Source organism: Bombus fervidus, chromosome 5 (genome assembly GCF_041682495.2).
Source record: "Bombus fervidus isolate BK054 chromosome 5, iyBomFerv1, whole genome shotgun sequence".
NCBI classification, from domain to species: domain Eukaryota; kingdom Metazoa; phylum Arthropoda; class Insecta; order Hymenoptera; family Apidae; genus Bombus; species Bombus fervidus.
In genome coordinates, this window is record NC_091521.1 from 17,437,473 (window position 1) to 17,451,948 (window position 14,476).

At 37.6% G+C, this 14,476-nt stretch overlaps 1 protein-coding gene across 3 annotated transcripts in view; it reads right to left on the reverse strand.

Annotated features, from left to right (window-relative positions):
* The window catches only part of LOC139987634 (uncharacterized), a 56,431-nt gene that overhangs the window by 11,204 nt on the left and 30,751 nt on the right, over positions 1-14,476 (reverse strand). The window contains exons 2-5 of one of the 3 annotated variants that reach the window (XM_072004107.1): positions 6,144-6,569; positions 3,512-3,677; positions 1,018-1,155; positions 15-139 (exon numbers count right to left, since the gene is read on the reverse strand). In XM_072004107.1, the coding sequence (XP_071860208.1) occupies positions 15-139; positions 1,018-1,155; positions 3,512-3,677; positions 6,144-6,489 (775 nt within the window). In that variant the 5' untranslated portion in view covers positions 6,490-6,569. Of the gene's footprint in view, positions 1-14; positions 140-1,017; positions 1,159-3,511; positions 3,678-6,143; positions 6,570-14,476 lie in introns of all 3 variants that reach the window. The other 2 variants (XM_072004105.1, XM_072004108.1) reach the window with 2 other exon arrangements.

Genomic DNA, 14,476 nt, shown 5'->3' on the forward strand with positions numbered 1-14,476 from the left:
CAAAAGACACTTACTTCCGGCCAAAATGGCAATGATGATCGCTACCAGTAGAACCATCAGTCCGCATCCCCAGCAAGCCATCCTTCTCCAATACGAACTCCTTGATCTCTTGTCCTTCGTTACATAAAGTTTCTCGCCCCTGTAACACAGTTTCATCCATAGTTAACAACAATAGTTACGAACTTTATCGATTCACCCCCATCCTAGACCCAAAAGAAGCGTATTTTATACAGCACTGTGCTTGTCAATGTTTCGAGACCTTCTTCAGCGACCATGGTATTAGAAGCTTCCCTAGACGAACAGACACCATATTCTAAATGACTCATCGCGATCATCTAATCTTTATTCCGGAACTAAAGTTCTTCCATACCCATAATCCATCGTGTTCTTTCAACCCTCTCGACTCTTAAACTTTGATTCAAAAATCATTTTCGGTTTTCGAATCAATCGGTCCGTTTTATCGCCACGATCAAATATTAGCGGTCAGTGTCCACGCGTGGGGAGTCTGCTTCTGACGTAGTGTTGTAATCGTTTCTTTGCGAGTAAATGCCTATTAGAGTGTATCGACTCTTTGATGATAATGATGATGATGATGATGATAATGATGATGATGATGATGATGCTGTGTGTAGCAATTACAAGATTCGTGAATCCTGAAGCACCTGTCACACGCATACAAAAAAAAAAAAAGAAAAGAAAGAAAAGTATAACAGACTGACATTCTTCAGCCTATCCATCGTAACTGTTTTCTAGTGTATCATCCCGGTGCATTTTGCAAGGTGGAAATTTGTGAATTGCTTGTGGCATTCTGTCGCTTATACATATATATGTATCATCAGGCTCAGCCATTGCTATCGCTGATTAAAAAAAAAAGGGAAAAATACAAGAAAAATAGGGCGAGTAGCAGGGGTGTAAGCGGGTTAGTTCGCGAATCGTGCGCATCCACCATTTCGTTCATCGATCAGCAGCCTCTCTCTCTCCCCCGTTCCTCATCCTCGTAAGCATCCTTCAATGTACCTGAGGGCTGTCAGCCAGTGGGAATAGTCGACCAGTCCGGCGGCAGGGTCTCTCAGGCTGAGTCCCTCACGGCCGACGCCGGGGCCCAAATCAAAACGCACTCCAGCCACGGTTGTTTCAACCTCGGCCTCGGGACCCCTGCTAGGTATCGTGACAACAGAAAACACCGTCTCTAACTCTCTACTCAGCTTGCTGCTGGCCTCTATGTATACGTATATGTACGTATGTCTCTGTGTGCCTGTATCTGTGTATATATGTATGTGTTTGTTTCGTGTGAGCTGTAACCTCGCGGTCAGCGGCGGTGAAGCTGAATGCTGTGGTGGCTCTAACGTTACGCTAGGCCGCTAGGCGAACGATCTCGCATGGAGCATGTACTCTGTTTCATGGTTTGTGCGATCAGATGCAGCTTCGAAGACTTTGTTTCTCTATATCTTTCATCATCTTTTATCGTTAATCCTGATTTATTGGGGGAAATTTTGATTAATTTTTATGTGCATTAATGGATGAAGGTATTGTTGTAAGAGAAATTCCATCTTTGGTTTTTGTCATTTTATCGGGTTTTGTGAGCTGGGATTTTGCATAGGTGATACTGTGAGATTTGATATATTCATATTTGAGAACGTCACAGGAGGAGCGATATAAGTGACAAAAATTTGCATTAGATATTATTACTACAACATTAGATGTTGTGACTATTATAAACAAAAGTATTTGTACTATTTTTCCTCAAGATAAATTAGACATCCTACATAATGCTTTTATCTCGCATTTGTATCATTCTTATACTGATTCTGGGTCATTCATCTCTAGTGATGCAATGCATTACGAGAAAGGAAGATGATAGAAAGACTAGCAAAAGTGTTATTTATGAAAATCATAAATATAAATATATATTAATTAAAATATAAATATATATTAATAAACATTGTTCGTATATGCTCCGTACGAAAAATAATGCTCCAACTATTTCTCCGTGCACTTCTCTGTTACGAACACACTGCTCTTGCTCTTCTAGCAAGTTGATAACATTCGCATATAACTCGTAGCCTCGCGAAGGTATTTCATATGACCGTGCTAAACGGGCAAACAGCATAAATCAACTTGTTGTAATTTTTTGTAAAAAGATTTTCGAAATACGTATGTTTTTTAAATCATCTCGATGCTAATCTCAAACGAGAAGCGAGCAATAAAAGACAAAGAAAGAAAGGAACAACTACGCAACACTACTCAGTTCTTGCAGACCAAAATATTATTTAAAAAAATTGTGTAATAAAAAGACGAAGAATTCAGAATGAACAATTTAAGAAACATTTATATCTTTGGCGTAAAAATTTCTTGTATTTTAAATTCTTTCTCATAATTTTACAATTTTACGTCGTATAGGATGATTATACAACCCGGAATTTGTAAAATGTTGTTTCTTTTATTATCAAAATTTGTTATATATACAAGAAAATGTATCAATACCGATAACTCGTAATATTTCATTAATAATTTGGTGTCAGACACAAAGATACGGAAATATTTGACGTTTTGTTATGCTGTGAATAGTTTTGTGGCTGCCTTCTTATATCGTAAATCTTTTTATTTTTGTTGCCGCTACGGGAACATCGCCAAAAATAATTATCATTGTTGTTATCACTAAGATAATCGGAATAAAAATTATTCATAACGGAGTATAAGATAATTCGTGGTCAATGCATAGATCTATTTCTGACGAAAGACGGTCACTCCTGCGTTCTGCTATGAAACATTGTGACACGTTCGTTTCGCAAACTCCTTCGTCGGTGAATGTAATCCGCAACATCCGAGGACCTTCGTTCGCTCCGCCAGTATCCGTAATATTTTTGTTTCTTTTTTAATCGATACAATTGCATTTTCTTTATTACTATATATTTGCAATCATTTGAATCATTTTCTTATTTGGAATGAATTATGCGACATTAAAATAATTATCGATTTCTGTTTATGATTTGCTCTATCGTGTATTTTACCAATTACGAGAATAATTAATTAATTGTTTAATTCTATTGGTGTTTATCAATACGGAAAATTAATGGTGCTACTTCTCGATTGTTGAAACAACGACGAGCTTTGTAAATTCTTATTTGAGGAGCTTGTTTCCGAAACGCTTTAAATCCCTGCTTGCTTAATTTAGATTCCACTGTAAACGCGTAAAATCTAGGAATACATTAACGTGTGTAGCAGACGGAGAAATGGAGGACGCGTAAAAGACGCGAGATGAATATTAAAATGTCTACGAAATCAGGTTTCATGTTTATGCGAACTAGAGGATTATTTTCAAAAAAAATTAATGCATCCGCCTGGTTATTCTATTCTGCCCAATCTTCTTGATATTCGTTTATCATATTTTTTCGCTAAAAAAAATCGAGCGATCTCGCAACGCCCCGGACTGGTGAACACGATCGAATGTTAAACAGTAGCCAGGAAGAGAACACAGAGAGTAGAAGAATATTTTTCAGCCGTTCGTTACCTGATGTACTTTCGATGCTCGTTCACTGGAACGAAGTACTCCTCGTAGGGATCAGCTGGTACCTCGCAAGCCTCTTGACCCTTCGTCTGTAGATTGTTGCCCGCGTAAGGCCTCATCGAGACCAGTTCCAAGTTTACTGCTTCGATTTGCTCCTTTTTTCCAGTGTCTATCGATAATAGGAAATTATTAAAATATCGATTGTAGAAATTGAGATCAGCGTAGAATTTTCATTGAAAGAAATTTCAATCAGCGGCTTGTCCAATTTCAAGGTGTTCAGATGTATCGAAGAAATCAAAGTGAAGAAATATATCCTAACGCAACAGAAAAGGCGAGCCTTTACCAATGTAAATATTCTACTCTTCCTCATATATCACGGAAAAATCAGCGAAAAAGGCGAAAAAACCCCGTTTCATTATTAGATTTGTGGAACTTTAGTATTTAAGAGCTACTAACAATTATTCAATGGTGTTATAAAATTAAGTCACAGTTCCAAGGCATGAAGTATCATTTATGTAACCTAACTAGACATTATTTTATGTAATTAATAAGTAATAATATATTACACATTCATGGCTATCAGTCATTCTTCAAATAGATTTCTTCCCCTTTTTTCTAGTACAACTGTCAGTATAGTGATCTCAAAATTATACTCAATCACACGCATGCGTTATAGTGCCTTAGGGGTTATGTAATTTACAGGTGTGGAAATTACACGCATTAAAGTATTTATTTATGGGGCGGAACCTCGCGTGCTGCAAAGTCGTTGTTTATAGAGAAAGAAGTTGGTTAATTACATGTTTACTCGGACGTAGTTCAAAAGTCAATATACTTTTATTGAGTAACGTCCTTCGATCATAACTTTGCGTAGCAATGAAAGTATGTTCCATTATATGAGCGGAAAATAATTGACATATCCTGGGAATAGTTGACATATCCTTTAACTTTTCATACTAACAATTATATAAGGGAAAAGTTGGTTTTACCGGCTTGTTTCATGTTTCAAGATAAATATTACACAGAATATACGATAATTCATTTATCGAGTGAAAGTTAATTCGAGAAGGCTCTGAATCTATGACAATGTTTGGAAGATTTTCATCACAGATAACAATTCCTTTGTTTGCCATGCTACTTTATCGAGCCATTTTTAACAAACGATTTAGGAATCCATTGTCTCAAACGTAAATGTACGTTTTTTTTTTACAATTATTTTGCGTATTTTACAAGCTTTAACAATTATGTAGGAGACCTTTCATATACTTTCTGCGTTTCACCGGCCTCGAACAACTTTTTCTTCGAGAACTGTCCGTATTGTTGGTGGTGGTGGTAGTAATTAACGATCGAAAGTTCGGCTCGTCCTGATCATATCTGGTAAACTCGAGCGATCAACGCAGATTTCAGTAACAGCGACCACCATTTCTATAACGTTCTTCTTTGTTTTCAAGTTTTACGTATGTTTGAAACTTGAAATAGATATTGCTGTTCGATCTGATAAAGAACAATTTTATCATTTTCTACAGATATTACAAAGTTTCCAACAACTGATTTATTTTTATATGAATTATACGTCCTTCAAATACGAATTACTAAAGAATATTCCATTTATTATGCAATAAAGTATTTTTTATACTTATACGCGAGACTAAATTTTCTCAAAGACGGTCAAAGAACTTTTTGCTCGGCCTAATATTCGATTCATATCATACCGATCGTTATATGCATCATTTTAACGTTGAATTTTACTCGAGGAATCAAATCCAAATTTCTTAATTCGTTCAATAGACTTAGAATAACTTAAACGTAATAAATTGAAGAGACGATACGTTCAAACTTTTTTAAAGGAACTCAATTAATCAACTTACTGCAATCGCATTAAATAATTCTAGTCTTAAAATGTAGAATTTCGTGCATAGAATAAATAATTCTGATTCAATCGAAGCGACTAAGTTGCAGTCTAACAATTGTTGTCTCATCGTTCACTTCCAGCTAATGTTTTATTCATCGAACGCATGTAAACGAAATTTATGTGATTCTCGAGCGACCGTTTTCCTAATCGTGGACAGAACTTGGTCGTAGAAAAGCGGTCGATCGCGGTTACGCTTTGCGTCACGCGGATTGCACGCCGCTCTTTCTGCGTGCAAAACGAGAGGAAAAATGCAACGCAGGTCGCCACGTGTTCGCTTTTTGTCGCGAAGAATTTTCTCCGTGTTGGACGTAGAGCCTGCGGTCTCCGCTTACGTAAAGTCCGCTCCTTTTTCGTTCTTTTCCCTTCTCTCGTTTTGTTGCTTCTTAAACGATCTCTCTTGAAACATGTTGCAGAAGTGGAGAAAAAAAGAAAATGGAATTGAACGAACCGTGGCAACGATCGTTTACCAGGCTTTTCATCGTCGATTAGTTTTTCCGTGTGAATTGGATGAAGTATCGAGTTTGTTTTTCAGTAGGTTTCAGATAATAATGAAATTCTAAAATTTCACATTAAAACGTTTAATACCAAACCTGAATCCAATTGAAAATTTAAGATATACTCAACGATGCAATTGTATAAATATAAAAATCCGTTCACTAATATTATTAATAAATTAACATGCAAGGAAGCCTGGGAACAATTAACAGTTATTAATAAGAAACTTACCATTGATCTGCACGCTGGTCGCGCTGTTATTCAAGAAACTAGCGTCATTGTTATTTCCATTCCCATGAACGCCGTTCATTTTCGGCTCGACGACGGTCTTGTCGTTGCTGTCGGGCAGCTCGATCTTTGTCTCGGTTCTGTAATGTGGATCAGGGCTGGTCCTTCCGGCCTCTACGTATTGCTGCGACACAAATTGCGTCCGATGATGCCCATTCTCCACAGGACCGTCCTCCGTCTTGTGATCCTGATCCAAGGTCACTTGATGTTGGTCATTGTCCTGTTTCAAATCGGTCGCGCAATCATCCTCGTTGGCGAACGCCGGATTATCTACACCATCGTCCGCCATCTCGTGATATGCCTCGCCGAAAACTGCTGGGCCCTCAGGTGATCACGATCACCCGGTATCGACTCTCATGCGTCTCGATTCTGTGAAATAGGCAAATTTTAAGAAATAAGAATGCCGCTGAAATACGAGAATAGTCGAGTATAGCAAATTTTGTACCATTTCTATTTCATACTAGATGAGAATTTGCAACGTTATTGCCAACGTTATATCGTAAATATAAGTACTCTGCAAAATGATAGCAAATCTGTTTTTACTTCTTAATTGTCAAACGTGTAAAACAAAAGACTTAAAGATTTCTTGCATATACAGGATGGGATCGTAATCGTGGAACAATCGGGCAGAGGGTGATTGTACGTGAAAATATAAGAAAAAGATTTGATGTTTGTTCATCCGAAGTTACGACTTTCTGAAAGCTCGACTTTGCACATTTGACGAGTAAACTTAAATTTGGCAAATTCCGGACCGATGAACAAAAGTAAAAAATTATCAATATGAAAATAAATAAAAAATGTAGAATTTTCGTAAGAAAATAAATAAATTCGAAAACGTATCATGCGCGTGGAAGTATGTAGCAGACCAGTTCGTAGTTAGACAGGTTTAAACTTTGTTCTCTTGGAAATGAGGCCTTGAACGGAAGAATTTTATTCCACGTTTTTTATTCGTTTCTTCACATAGAATCATCTTCTGCCCGGCAATTATTATGACCACTGTTCCATCGTGTATAGTAGTTAAAACGTTTCTTGACCTTTGTATCTAAAAGAGTTTGGAGATTTTATTCTAGCATTGTCAGACTGTTTTAGTTAAGGTACGGTCGAAGAAGAAGATTGATGCTGCGTTATATGTGAAAAATGTCTGTTTCATCTGATTGAGTTGATTTTTTTCGGATCTGCTGATGATGCATAGAAAGAAATCGAGTTACATAAGGAAATCCATTAGGGAATGGCAGTGATGTAGAGTGTTCCGTTTTGAAAGATGGAGAATGAAGTGCAGTTGCTGGAAAACGTACAGAGTCAGTCGTAAATTATTTATTTTATTTTCGAGTTATAATGAGATTTCTGTTTTGATTTCAATTAATTTCTCTTTTTATGTCAAGGTGATACAATCTTTTAACTGGTATCATTAAAAATTGTCGACTCGCGTGTTCGCTAAAGCATAGCTATTAATATTAACCAAGTATCTTAAAATTTATTATATACGATTATTTATATTGTAATATACCAAATAATATTCTCCGATTTGTATAATATCAAATAAACAATATGCTATACAATTTTTCTAATTTTAATATTTTAATAACGAAATCTTTTTTGTTCGCTGTTAAATTCTCTTAAAAAATAATCTGCGATGTCACTTCACGCAGAAAAATCGCTGCGCCCTTCAACGTGCATTGTAATCGATATCGGAAACGCATTTCGTAGTTTCCGTCTCTTCGTTGAGTAAGCAGCTTCTCGATGACCGATTTCGGATTGTGGTGTGTAATTTATCGTCGGAGAAACTGGACGTAAGTCGATCCGATCTTTTTTGCTGACGAAATTCAACGTACAGTCGATGAAAGAAAGAGACCGAATTTTCCACGTTCGTTGCGTTTCGATCGCTCAATGCGATTGAAAATGTTAAATGTTATAATAAATTCCTTTCAACTTTCAATTAAAAAGAATATATTTTCCAGCATTATTCATCATTCTCTGATTGTTCTCTCGTTTATTTCCCACTTTACACGCCATTCATTAACGCGATCGTGTATTTAAGTTGTTACTTGGAAATTCACTAAATTCAATAAACGACGAACTACAGTGACCGAAATTTTTCGGATTCACGCGCGTTTCAATTACTCGATGAATCGATGTTACGATTAAACTTTTCAATTAAAAGAGAAACATTCTGTAATATCATCCGCCGTTCTGTTTACTTGTTAATTCCCTATTTTATCGACGCGGCCTACGATCAAATGGTCGAGAAAAACACTTTTTATCGTTCCATGAATATTCAATCGTTTTTCTTCTTTTCTTTTTTATTTTTTATTTTATATATACAACATCGATCAACGTGTTTTCAAGTTATCGCTAAATAGCCTTAGGCGGATCGTAGAATCGCGTTTATTATTATCGCAGGCTCGCAACTGCTGCTCGTATCAACCTGGACGTGATACCAATTACACCGTCGTATAATGGTCACGGTGTCTGTACTGCAGTTTAATTAAATCCCATAATTCTTTTCTTCCCTATATATATATATTGCGATCGCGGCGGATAGGGCTTTCTAACTACGGACAGGCGCTTGTTTATCAGCCATCGCGTTAGAAGAGGGAATCGTTAAGGGATAAGGCCATTTAAGGTTAGGTTTGCTTCGCGAATTATTTTCAAGCTCTTTGTACTCGCATAATTATAACGATATTATGCAGAACTATTCTAGATGTTTGGTAGTAATTGCAATATGGTAATCTGTGCACGTGTAATTGTCTTAATTGATGACTTTATAATTATGTAACAGAAATAGATCTTAGACGAACGAATAATTCAGAAACACTTTTACCTGAGATTAAAATATTGTAAATAACCAGAGTGTAACACATTGTGAATTTGATATATATATATATACTAATACTACTAATATATATTTGATATATATATATATATTTCATAACATAAAATTAAGAAAACTATTACATAAACTTACAATCCTAACCAGTTGAAATGATCGCGAGTTTTGATTTCAATAGTTCATTTCTTACGAGAGCAATTGTTTTCTGATTACTTTTCAAATTGTGATTCCTTTTTCCCATAATCAAAGAAAATTCTGGTTGCAAAGGGTTAAAGTGCATCAAATTGCATCCGCGCAAGAAACACGCCAAATGCTTGCAGACGCTAACGTCAGTCCGGTGTGATGACGTCAGTGGTGAAGCAATTTTCAAAACTTCGCACAAGATGAACGAGACGGACGTGAGAACCGTGAGACATCCTGTCCACACGTTTCTTGCGTCTTACACTCTACATATCCTTATCTTTTAAACGACCTCGTTTTTCAATAGGATTTATCTTTCCACGATTTCTTATAATTTGTATAATCTCGTCTTTTCGTTGCAAAAAGACTGGGAGACTTTTTGTGCTAAAAGTAAAATCTTGTTTCAAGGTCGAATCACATTTTTTTCTTCCCGTATCAAATATGTCTTTCACTTTTTACGTTTCATTCGGGAATATTAAATGACAAAACGAAGATTTTCAATTTCGAATGGAAGATTCGACACAAAACAATTTGAAATAAAAATTTTCAAGCAAAAGATTTGGAATTCCTTGTAGCTTGAACCAAAAGTTGTAATTTGAAAATTTGCGATATTTTTAAGAATATACTGTATCGGTCCCTCGTCTAAGCTCTCGGTATTCCTTCTTCGCCACCGTTTCGTTTCCTGCGAACCTCCCAGCGCACTTTAGCGAGAGTCACGGTCTCCTCCGGTCTTTTTTTTTTCCTCGATTTTGCTGAAACGTCGCGCCAACGAAAAGGCTCGAGACAAAAAAGGGAGCAGAATAAGTTACGGCTCCTAAAAAGCCGCTCTCGAGCGGCACGATCTTTGTCTCTGTCGGGAACCCTTTCATTATGACAATTTGAAAATCACCAAGAATTAAACCTCATAATTTGATACAAACCAATCTAAGAAAGAAACTCGTACAATTGATTTAAGCTACACTTACAAAAAAGTACATATTACTCTACCATCTTTAAAGAGCTGAAAATTCTATAGTATAATCGTTTGCTGTTAGCTATTTCGTGTAGTCTGGGTCAAATTTGATCCAACAACGCAGAAGCCCTTTGTGTTGAGCGAAAAAGGTGCTACGACGCTGGTACTTCCTCCGGCGATAAGGGAAAGATAAAAAATCCTTGCCACTAGGATATATTAGGTTGTCCGAAAAGTTTCTTTCGCTTTATAAGGAAACAATAGACGCACAACGTTTTTTATTTTATATTATTTTGTCGAATTACGTACGATCGATTTTGTTCTGTTGAGATAAACACCGTGACGTTTCACAGACTTGGTTTCACGTTTATACGAAGGTGCACTGTTGTAGAAAATACGTTTGCGATAGAAAGATACTTTTCGGACAACCTAGTACACAGCGCGAATCGAATAAACCTAAAAAGCTACATTGCTATTTTATTTTCGTTAAATTACTCGCTGAATCTCAGGTAATAGTATCTTTAGCTGAAAGATACATAAAGATTCTTTGGAATATACCGGACGACTTCTTTTTCATCCTCCGACGAAAGGTTCGAGTTCCGCCTCGGAACTTAAAAAACGATATCGAAAGTGGCGAAACACAGAAGAAAGCGTAGGATCAACGTTACCGAGGACGAAGTACCATATACACGGCGAAATTTAAAATTCACCGATTGCTCGAGTAAAATGGCAACTCTGCTATGTTTCGTGGATAGTCGTTTCGATGAATTAAATCTTCCGATGGCAAGAATTTGAATTGAAATTTCTTCACCTCTGAGGGATAGAAATTTTGATTAGAACTTACGGGACACCCTATATACCACGGTCAGACGGACGGCCGTGTTCGCGCGTGTACGTGTAAACGTTGCAAGCATATACTGCACCGAAAGCGGTTGACCCTGAGAGAGGCAAGCACAAAGGACTGATTCACCCCGGGGCCAGAGTGGAGTCCTCTCCTCGGAGAGCTCGCGTTCAGCGTCCACCCAGGTCGACTTCGCCAAAGCTCCGCTCTTCTCAAGTGACATAATCCCACTGGTTTGGTCGCCGTTTTCCATTTAACTGCCGGCTCATCGTAATTGGTAACGTAATCGCGGATCACGATTCCACGGGTTAGAGGTCCGGCCAGGTCCCACAGCTGGAAATGTTTTGTGACTTTCTGATGGAAGAAGCTTGTGAAAAGAGAAATCGAAATCTTGCTTCGTTGTTTCGGTCGGCTAGGTAGGTTGTGTCGTTGATGGAGAATGTGATTCTTTCGAATCTCTTGATGCTGGTGTATATATATATATATTTCTCTCTCTCTCTCTCTCTCTATATATATATATATATATATATAGATATAGATATATATGTGTGTATGTTGTATTCGAATCTGGCAAACTACAAAACACGAATGAAATAAGAAGAAAACGGATCGACGTAACTATTCGTGAATTCGCTGCACGCACGAGCGATCGCCTGTCGAAACGCGCCGAATTTCCGCGAACGATCGACGCGTGAAAAATACCGAACGCTATCGTACAGCAGACAAAGAGGGTGTGCTAATAGAGCGTGGTTGAATTTCGTTTTTGATCGGACGGTTGGTATGCATAGATAATGCAGAAAAGTTGCGCAAGGTTTCCTGTCGATTACGATCAAGGTGAAAGTCTTTGGACTCGCCAGAGCGAAACATTATCAGCAGGCGAACCTCGTAAATTGTAATCAATGTCCACTCGGAGAATGTCCTTTAACGACGAATCTCGAAACCGTTTCTGGAACTTGGAAATCGTTAGTCGAGGATAATGCTTTCTTTTAGAAACCAGTCCGTTCCCATTATGATCGCTTCTTTTGGTAATTGTAATTGTTATACATTCGCACAATCTTTTGTTTCGTAGTTATTATCGAATAATTACGAACATCGAACGTATTTCAGGGACTCTTTCATATTAGCTTTTTCTATCTTCTTCCTTTTCTTTTCTTTTCTTTTTTTTTTCTTTAGATCGTAGGTTATTTAAATTTTTCATCTTGGTTATACTCATCGTAGAAAGTCCTTGATATCTAATAATTCCTTCGAAACGTTCGCATCCTCCTAGCGAATTCTTAAAATATTCATCCTACTTTTCCTTCTTCCTTTTTTTTTTTTTTTTTTACGGTCGACGTTGTAAATGGCGAGTGAATAGGAGACACGCCTCATAGAAGAGGAATCCTAGCGATGTTAAGCGACGAGCAATGACGTAACGAGGAGCGCGACGAAAGAAAGCGCGAAGGCGTTCGAGCGTCGCACATGCACGCGCGTGCAAAAATGCTGGGCCGTATTGTCTCGCGTGCGAGTACGCCAGAGGCGAAGAGAGAAACTGAGATCTCGACGTACCTGAAAGATCGCGAGTCGATCGACCGCTGATAATTACTCGAATGCGAACGATCTATGTACGAGCCTGGTCTTCGTCCCAAGTGAAACGAAAGAAACTTGCATGCAGATGAGTGAAACTACTAAAACGAGATATTTTCGTGAAACCAGCCTTTTGTCTGGAAATTTAATAGCGATAATTGTTAAAATAACGATGGCTTGTTATTACAGCGATTGGAAAATTTTCCGACGTTTGGTAACGAGTTTTTGGAAATTTCGGGAATATTACCGAAGTAAATACGTTAAAAGTACAATATTAGTTTTGACATAATTACCGTCTGACTTTTTTTTTTTTTTTTTTATCAACAGTCAGAAGTAACTGGAAGATGAAGATCGCTAATGGAGAATTTGAAGATTATGATCGGCAGAGTACGCATGAAAGATTTTATAGTAATTGTGGAAATATTCGTGTCGGTCACTGTATGTAAACGAAAGAGAAAAAAGAATAGGAAGGCAAAGTGGGAGGAAAGCGAGCGCGATTCCGGCTTGGAGAAGCGAACGTTTCATTACAGCGGGTTCCGTGATCTCGACGAGTTTTCCTCGCGTGGAATTCTCGTCATTCGAGAAGAGGATATTATCTTACGTGAATCTATACACCAGCGTCGGTATTATTAGACAAAGCCAGTACCGTAGAGAATGACCATTAGAGAAACGTTGAAACGCGACTGTAACTATCCACCCTTTTCCTGGCCGCACGCCCACCGTTCCAAGTTCCTTTACTTCCATGCGAGTTCCTACGATCGTTTCACACGCAATTACACGATCCGTCTTTTGGTACAAGCCGCGTGCAAAACGTTCCTCAGAGATTGGAAACGATTCCAAGAAGATTCTGTTTTAGACGGTTGTTTCAGGCGCCTACGACGTTTTACTGATTTCGAAGGAATCTGGACAGTGAGAAAACAGCCGGAACCGGTGCTCCCCGTCACTCGCGCCATTTTGATACGATCGTAGCGATTTTTTTATCCTTGGAACACGGACTGTGAAGTACGGTGACTGGGTCAACAGCGATCGGTAGATTCGAACGTATTTAATTTTGCATCGTAAATATCACCGCTGCATAGAGAGTGAAAGCGAAGTGATCAAATAATATAAATAATAATGTTATTAGGCGTTTGCGAATATTAAATTTATCTTTGTAGAAATGTCTATAAAAAAATATCATCGTTCGACAATTTCTCCGCTGATAAAATACCTGGCAGCCAATCAGTGAAAATATTTTTATCAAAAATAATCGTACGATCCTAAAATTATAAACCACGATATCCTCTTGAAAGATAATATCAAAGCTGTTCGTCAGTTTAACCGATCTCAGAAGGATAAACGCAGGAAGAAAATCCCTAGGAATCCGTAATTACTGGCATTGTTCAAGCGCAAAATTTCATAGTGTCTGAAAGGCAAACGAACGACCGGTTACAAACTATTGTATGCTTAATTACAACCGTCGTAACCGTTCAATTTCATGGTTCCCGATAACATAACCACCCTATTGTACGTTACCCTCGAACGAGGATAACAATGAAAAACTGGCCATTTTTCGAGGTGTGCGTCAAAAGTGTGCCAACAGTCGTGCTTTTTAATTACACGCGACTGCACGGTAATCATTGCTTAACAAGCTGCCTAGACCAACCGGTAATTAACTTTTAAATGCAATTTTCCACCGTTTAAACAACGAGCGTTTATAATTGCCCACTCTTTTTCCACTTTACTTTATATTCGCAATTATTTATTTATTATTCGTTGATGCGATATCGTATTATTCGACAATGCGGACTTCTATTTATTTATCAGAAATTTAAACGTGTAAAAAGTGAAGTCAGAGAGAAACTCTGGAGTTTAAAACGAGAAAACGAAGAATAAAAAAAAAAAATACAATTAGTCAAATTTGTTCGAATTTT